This window comes from Nematolebias whitei, chromosome 21, assembly GCF_014905685.2.
Source record: "Nematolebias whitei isolate Nwh7 chromosome 21, NemWhi1, whole genome shotgun sequence".
In the NCBI taxonomy this organism is placed as follows: Eukaryota; Metazoa; Chordata; class Actinopteri; order Cyprinodontiformes; family Rivulidae; genus Nematolebias; species Nematolebias whitei.
Genome location: NC_056518.1, coordinates 34475545 through 34484065, shown reverse-complemented (window position 1 = coordinate 34484065; position 8521 = coordinate 34475545). Strand labels below are relative to the sequence as shown.

At 45.1% G+C, this 8521-nt stretch overlaps 1 protein-coding gene across 1 annotated transcript; it reads right to left on the bottom strand.

Moving 5' to 3' along the window:
* Positions 1-2596: 2596 nt before the first annotated feature.
* zfp36l1a (zinc finger protein 36, C3H type-like 1a) lies at positions 2597-5804 on the bottom strand. Its single transcript, XM_037694662.1, has 2 exons — positions 5659-5804; positions 2597-4938 (listed from the first exon to the last, which is right to left on the bottom strand). The coding sequence occupies exons 1-2, from the start codon at positions 5707-5709 to the stop codon at positions 3898-3900; spliced, it is 1092 nt and encodes a 363-aa protein (XP_037550590.1). The 5' UTR covers positions 5710-5804; the 3' UTR covers positions 2597-3897.
* Between the last annotated feature and the right edge of the window lie 2717 nt (positions 5805-8521).

The following is an 8521-nucleotide window of genomic DNA, read 5'->3' as shown; positions in this document are numbered from 1 at the left end:
CCCCACATCCTTCTCATGTAGTCCTTCTCTCTAGGCTTGCTTGTATAGTATCGTTCAAATAGTGTTAATTCTCTGCCCTTGTCCATACATGTCTTGCTGCAGTAGTCATTTCTCAGTAGAATGTCCTGGTTCCCCATTATCTGGTAGAGGACCTGAATTTTAACTGAAGTGGAATTGCTATAGTTTGAGAAAGGCACGCTAGGAAAAATAAAATAACAATTATATACGTATATATATATATATATATATACATACTGTACACATGTGTGTGTGTAAGTCAACTTCTAAACTTGTGGTTTCATTGCAGCCACTGGTGACATGCATGCTGCTTAGAATTGCTTTGTTTCCTAACTGAAGAAGCTGAGTTTCACTTTCTCGCCCAGATGTTTAACTTTCTCTGCACGTCAAGTGAGCGTCACATGCAGTAAATCCAGGCAATATGAATTTGTGAATCACAAGCCCACCACCGAGCAAAACAATTTAAGATTATGTCCTGATGCGTGCTCAATAATCCAGGTAGACGAACGTAACAAGTTTGAGTCAGGTCTTGTGTGCCTGACTCAAACTTGTTACACTTCAAATTATAAAACATTATCTTTTAAGGCTGTTTTACACAAGATGAAAATGTTTAAGCAGGATGACCGCTTGTTTAAAAAATGGGACAGCAGCTTCGGTTGGTGTCAGTGCAACGAGACAACAATCTATAAGACCTATGAAGCAACACGGAGGCCTCCACGGGTCAGCTGAGACAGGTCAGCCACCTTTGTATCGAGGGAAGGGACTTCCCTCCAAGCTTCTATTACCAATCTGAGAGGGGATAAACATGGACACACGGAAGTGTCCAGAGAGACGGTGTGTGCTGCGGGCGGGGGGAGTACTGATAACATTAAAGATCAAACTGATTTGTATCTGTTTATGTAAAATACATCATACTAGTTAAAGGCCCAGAATTCCTCGAGGAAATGCAGAACGCCCGCCACATTTCATGCTGGAGTTTTAGACTAAAATCATCTCAAGTCATTTCTGTGTTAGCTCAAAGATCCGATGAATTAATTTCAATAAAACTTAGTTTTAGCCGTCACAGCATTTTGACATCAGCCAGCACTAAAATTGCTACAACTTGTCAGTTTCACAGATATTGAGCCAACGTGTGCAAAAACATCGTCCTCCCGTCTTTGGGCGATCGTAGGAGCACCGTTACATTATGATGAATTGCAAACATGAATGATTCTGTTTGTCTTTACCAAGAACAGTCACTGGTCTGGTCGTTGCACTCATTTTCTTGGAAACTTTATGGTTCCTGCGCACCCTGATCAATATTTTAGTTGAAACTAGGACTGTTGATTCTTTATGCAACCAGACCTGCTTAATCAGACTTTGATTATCTCCAGGTCAGGACCCCGGACTGTGGTCCGAGGAGCTCTCCAATCAACTTTCACCGCGGACAAACTCCCTTTGAATTCAGCATTTCATGCCGGGGAGCCCAGCCAAGTTACATTTACCGTTTGGGCTGGACTTTTGCACGAGTTCAAACTCTGCTTTAGAAGTTTGTTTTGTAATATTTGGAAAATCTGCCATCATTAAAAAGATTTTAGACGAGATGGGTTTAAAATTCATGATTTAGGGCCATTAGTTATCACAAGCCTCGATTTTGTGAGACAAAGATTGGCATCTTTCAAAAAGCTTAGTAATTTCAATTAAAGTTAAAACTCATTTGAAATATAATCTTTAATGGGAATCATTAACTTTTTCAGCGTGCAGGAAAATCAAAATGTACCAACTTCGCTCCAAATCCAACCGTCCACAAACAAAACTCCAGACACAACTTAACTTTTCCAAAAATATGAGGTTTATTGACTTAACTGCAATCAATACTTACAAAACAAAAAAAGAGAAACGGTTTTTATATAAACTCACAGAAATTACTGTAGTGAAAACACATGGCTAGAGAGAGACAGAGAGAAATACATTCAATAGCTTTGCTGTACTTTCTTTGTGTCAGAATCTGTTCACCTTTTTCCAAACACATGAAGGCGACAGAGCAAGTGACTTAAAAATGTCCTCCATTATCAAATATATAAAAAGGCCAAGATGGCGTAAATAGCTACCTGGAATGTATTCAACGAGGCACTTCAGCTGGTCAGGAGGGGGCCAAGCAAGTGCACGAAAAGCATCCAATCAGAAAAAAACAAACTACTTTCCTCAACCCATTTGGTCACAGCTATTGCTTGTAATAACAGAGTGGATGCAAGAACAGAAACATTTCAACAGAACCGGTCTTCCAACTCAGAGAATCTCCTACAACAAGTGATGCAACAGGGTTATTTTTGTCTTGGTATCCCTTTACATCAACCGCCCACTGAGGACACTTCTCTTCAAATTGGGGACACGTTTAAAAACATAAATATAGAACGAATTAATGTAACAACAGCTAGCAACTGTTACTGTCAGATTACTGTAAAATATGGAGGAGACATCAGGAATGAACACAAGCATTTCAGGTGGAATTGCAGTCCAATGAGAGGGAGTAAGAAACAAAAAAAAAGGATAATAAATAATCAAAAACGCAAAAGTTATTTTTTTTTTTGCATTTTTTGCTTTAAATTAGTTTCATTTTTTTTGACAAAGTGTAGTTGCAGAACAAAAAGTCATTGAAGTACAATATATTAAACTGTGAAAAAAGGAAAACTGACAAAAAACCGTCTTCACAATCTTTAGATTAATATGGAAGATCATAATTTAACATAAAAGAAAATATATTCTATTGTTCATTATCCAGATAAATACAAAAAAAAATTAACAAAAAATGCATATGATCACCAATAAATATGTTCTGATAAGTTAAATAAGCAGTGACACGCAAACCTTCTGTCTGGAAAGTTTTTCAAATAATAAACCGTAATAATAACATTAATAAAAAATAATTATCAAATAACGAAAGCAACAGGGATGTAATGAGTACAGAGCGCTCTTCGGAGCAGGTTGTGAAATGGGGGGGGGGGGATAAAGTAAAATAGCTTGGAGATCCGATCTGAAAGCTGTAAGACGTACAACTGCACCACGGGAAAGCTGGAATTCCCCAGATCGGCAAAGATGAGAAGGTGGAGGCGGGACGAGTCGTACAGGTTTAATGATCAGTTTGATAAAGACTTCCTGCCCAAATAAGAACAACAACAAAAACCAGTGACCAGCAACAGGAGAAGAAAATTTATGAGGGGTAGGAGGGGGAATAAACTTCCAGTTCAAAGTCCTTCCTGCAGACTCACCCAGTTCAGTTACATAAGACGGGGCTTTAGAAGAACTGACAGTGGGGTTGGAGCAAATACGAACGGGGGGGAGAAAAAAAAACAGCAGTCCACTCACCCTAAACACATGCAGAAACCACCCTAGGCACTTTTAATTAACTTTTGCTTAAAAACTTTTCATATACTTTCAGGGTTTTTTAATTTTTTTGTCTCAACTCAGTCTGTAAAAAAAAAAAAAAGTCTGCGTAGAGCTACAATTACATTAGTGAGCACCGTCTAGCTAGCTCAGGGGAAGTGGTATCATCAGGGAGGGAGCTGGGGGGGTATTAGTGCAATGCACTCCCCTTTTCAAGGCCACTTGTGCTGCTACACATTCAAGAACAAAAGAAGAAGAAAAAAAAACCAAGTGGCACCTGGAAACAGTCAATTCTTGTTCTCATGATTTTTGTTGTTCAATTTCCACTTCTCTTTTGGCACTATGACACACGGCAGAATCTAAAACTTAATGTGCAGATCAGCTGGGATGAAATGATCATTTAAGAAAGTTCCCTTAATTGATTACATCCTTATAATGTCAAGGAGCTGGGGGCGAAGAGGGGGAGGTAGAGGGGAGTGCCATGTTCTCTTCGTGTAACTGGATGCTGCATGTGGTCTAGTCGTCGGAGATGGAGAGGCGGCTGAAGATGGGAAGGCGACGGGTGGTGTCCAACGAAGGGGACTCGGATCCAGAACTGCTCTGGTAACCTTCTTGGTCTGACAGAGAGTCTCGAGGGCTGGATGGAGACTCAAACATCTGAGGGGACATGGATCTGAAGAGGAAAGCTGTGTTTGTTGGAGATGGAGGAGCAGGGGTGTTGGGCTCTGTGCCTACAGAACCAGAGCTAAGGCTTGGCCCGAACAGGTTGGCCAGCTCCTGGCTGGAATAGGTGAAGGGGTTACTGCTAGGCCAGTCCAGGACCTCATCAGGGAAGAACGCAGGAGGAGGGGTGACAGAGGTGGGGCTGTCTCTCAGCCCAGCTGAGCTGGAGAAACCAGCAAAGCTGTAGCTGTGCTGCAGCCGAGGCCTCTCAATCTTGTTTGAAGAGTTTAGAGGGGAGGACTGCTGAGGAGGTCCGCGGCGCTCCTCAGCATTGTGGATGAAATGGCACCGAGGCCCGTATGGGCAGAATCCGATGGTGTGGAAGGTGCGGCACAGTTCAGTTTTGTATTTGGGATGCCGGCTCAGACTGCGAACTTCATGGATCCCGTGTGCGAACTGGCATTTGTCTCCGTACTTGCAGGAACCATTCTCCTCAAATGGCCTGCAGAGCTCCGTCTTGTAGCGGCTGGAATTCACTTGGCTGCTGCCACACGTGGGACTGGCGGGGCTCAGGCACTTGTTGATGAGCCTCTCGCCCGTCTCCGAGAAGGAGCGGTCTCGCAGGCGGTTCTCCTTGTTGTTGCTGGCATTGCCAGGCCCTGAGATGAGGGAGGAGTGGTCCACTGCCTTCAGGCTGTTCAGAAACTGATTCTGGCTGAACTTTGTGCTGCTGACCGAGTGCCGCCGGTGGTACACACCTCCCACTGAAGGAGATCCCACCGCCTTCCTGTCCAGCAGGGGTCCGGCGGCACTGGAGATGGGCACGCTGGTGCCAGTGCAAGGGACAGACATGGGCTGAGGCGCTCCCAGGTTGTTATAGCTGAGAAGTTTGTTCTGCAAGACAAGAAGCACAGAACATGTCAGAACTCATTCTACAACTGCCTTCTAGCACTGGCAGGGCGTGCGGTCACAACTTTAAGAACCTGATCAGAACCTGACAATTAAAAGAACCTCCCCACAACTGCTCTTTGTTTTCTGGCTCCAGCAGCGACACAGGCCCACAGAGCAGCTGCTCTGGAATGTGGGCCCGTTCAGCAAAGAAGCCGCAGCGCGCCAGGCCGGCATGGCTGCTCACGAACTTTAATTTAAATAACCCTCATTAGAAACGCGTTCTTAAAACAGTTATAATGGAAACCCGGCCCGCTTCAGCAGCTGGTTACTGATTTACACGAAGCAGATAAAACTTGACAAAAGCAGGACAGGAAGCTTCGCTTGAAAGACGAAACGGCTCAACAATTTTAAATTAACCGTTTTAAGCAGATCAAAGAGTTTAACTTCTCGTTCCGGCTCACCCGAAGTTTAGCTAACCGTGTCGCGAGCTAAGTTAGCTGATGTGGCGCGTGCTCGCTGCGGACGGACTTCACGTCGCGAGACGTTCACGGAGCACGTATTTAACGTAAAACCTGCGGAAAGGCGCGAAACGAAAACAGGAAAAACAACAAAAACAAGAAAACAGCGAGGAGACGGAGAGAGGCCCGCGGCAGCTCGTCATTCCTCCACACCAAACTTTCTGTTGCACGAGGGAAGAGAAGTCGTGAAAAGTTTTCCAAATACCTTGCTCATCATTTCAAAGTCGAAGAACGGCGACACCACGGCGGCGGACATGTTTGCAGGTCAACAACGGTGAGTACAAGAAGCGGGGCTGGTCGAGAGTTGCTGCCGAGGTTGTGGCTCTGTCTCCCAGCAGACTCCCCCTCTGCCCCGCCGCAGCCTCCACATTTGCTTTTAACTTCCCCGCAGGAGGAGCTTCCACCGCTGGGCGGAACTTGAGCAACTTTTTTACTTCTGCTTCTTTTTCTCTTGTTGCTCGGTGTGTGTTCTTGTTGCTCGGTGTCTGTTCTTGTTGCTCGGTGTCTGTTCTTGTTGCTCGGTGTGTGTTGAAACGGGGCTGAGAGCAGCACGGCCAGCTGACAGGAGAAAGATACGTTCTGTTTACAGAGCTCACTTGGTGGGTTCGCAGCTCAAAGCACTTCCTGTTTGTATTTGTTGTTGTCTTCTGGAGTTGTTTACTGGAAGCTCTGGATCATCCTCGGGCCTTCACTAACAATACTCTGTCATTAATTTACTTTAGTTGCTGGACTACAGCGTCACTTGTGGGACTTTCCGGTGAATACAGAAAGAGCCTTTAACTCTTCAACCCTCCCTTTTTTAAATCGTCCATTCCCTGTCTGTTAGCAAAATATCTCACAAACCACTGGACCAGTTTAAATGAAACTTTGTTCCTCAGGGGTCGCCACAGTGAACTAACTCGCACGAAGACTTTGTGGTTGTTTCTACGCCGGATGTCCATCCTGACACGACCACCGAGCTCCCACAGCCGTCTGTGTGGAGCAGAGAGCTCCATCCAGGGCGCCGGGGGCAGATGGTGGGGGTTACGTCTGAATTCCTTGCTTAGCAAATGAGGGTGGAGGCAGGTGTGGGTGTTTCAACTTTCCCACCCACATTTGGCTGTTATCAGTACAGGGAGTTGAACCGGTGGCCTACCGGTCACAGGCCCACCTTGCCTAACCTCTGCGCCACCACTCCCCACTTTTAAATGTTCATTGGCTGCACCTCTACAACTGATTGACTTTTCAAGTCAAACCAATTCAACATGGCTGCCACAGCAAACCTACCTTAAAAACACAACAATGGCCATAACTCAGTTTGACGGACGCTCAAAAGTGTCGTCGTAGCTGAGACTGATCCCTAAACACATTCTGAGTGCTAACTGACTGAGCGAGTCTTTTATTCAAGGTTTTGCCATTATCTAATTAGACTCTACTGTTTGCAAAATATCTCATAAACCACTGGACGGATATTTACAAAAATTATTTTTGTGTGCGCACACACACATACGGTATGTCAGTGTGTCCCTTACCATTATACAAGCATGACGCCCCGCCCTGTCACCCCACTTACAACTGCTGGCACTGACGTGGTGCTAACCTAGCAGCGCACAATACAGACACGCTAGCTAAGAAGCTACAGAGGTAGCGCTGCGTTTCCCTCACGCTAAGCTGTCTCCCCCTTCGACAAAACTCACGGAAGACACGAGCGCCCTGCTAACACAAGTAAACTAGGGGAAACACTGTGCATGCACATACAACTGATTAGCATGTGGAATCAAACATGTTGACCACGGTCAGCTGATTTTAGAAAACACAGAGGGCTAAATTTTATTCAAATTTACAGATATTGTGCCAAAAGTTAGTAGCTAAAACCATTCGCAACATATATTTCATATGAGCTAAATCTATGGCTAAACTTTAACATAATCTGGTGTTCTCAACTTTCTTTGTTTGTGTTAGCATAATATCTTACTGAAACTTTCAGCAAGTAGTGAATGCACATCTACAACTGGTAACTCTTACAATCAATACACTGTAAGACCACTGCAGCTCATTGTCATTAGAGAAATGTCAGTAACTCAGTTTATTGGGCTAAACTTTGGTGTGGTAGTAGCTGAGAGTTGTTCACAACACATGCCCAGAAAGTGTAAGCATAACTTCAATTTCAAGTTTTTTCCTAAACATAAGAGGATTTTAACTCTGGTATGAAAGGTGGCAAGCAATACGCCTTCCTGTTCAGGCACTGTTCCTCACCAGCTTCACTCTGGAGTTGTATGAAGTTCACGCCACCTCGGCCTGGCAGGTGATAACTTGATCCACGAGAGATCTCACCAGGTTCACCCACAGCCAGTCACAGTGACGCATGCAGACACAAGAAAGAGCCAGGCTCATACAAATCTGTTCTTCCCTGCTCCCGCCTTCTACGACAGAGCAGCCATCGGCCATGTGTAGAAGGGAGAGGAAAAGAAAAGAAGGGCAGGAGTTGGGGGGTGGCATGAGGAGAAGATTTATGGGGGACGTTTATTACTACACTGCACTGCCCCAGGGAGGCGAGGGGAGAGGGGTGGGGACAGAGAGGCAAAACATTCCCTTTCCCCTTCCTCTTCTTTGCCTGCACAGGAGCCACAAAGAAGGAGGAGGGGGTGGAGATCTTTGTCTCTGCCTGCAGTGCTGGGGAGGCAGGGAAGCTTGTTTTTTGGACGTATAGTGAGTCGGAACAGAAACACAAGGCTCTGAGTGCAGTGCTAATGCAGCGTCCTACGCACAATAAAAAGATAGATAAAACTTTTAGGCAAACACTTTTGCTGGACTCCGTCAACAAGCAGCGAGGGCGTGTTCCAACATAAAAAAAAGTTTACGAGCCAGGCCTGCATGGAGTAATCTCCCCCGGAGTGTTTTCACAGACGACAGGGTGGGATGATAGACTTGCTGGAAATCACGTCTGCAGTTCAAAGGCCTTGTCACTGATTGATTAAGTGGATCAGATCGATTGTCTCCCTCAGAGGGATAAATAAAGCAGGGGAGAGGGAGAGGCCTGAGATTTCTCTCGCTCTTTTTCCTTGAAAATACAAAACCATGTAGCTGGT

Coding starts and splice junctions, on each gene's coding strand:
- zfp36l1a (XM_037694662.1), bottom strand. CDS start 5,709: ATGTCCGCCGCCGTGGTGTCGCCGTTCTTCGACTTTGAAATGATGAGC. Junction 4,939..5,658: donor ACTTTGAAATGATGAGCAAG/GTATTTGGAAAA, acceptor CTTGTCTTGCAG/AACAAACTTCTCAGCTATAA.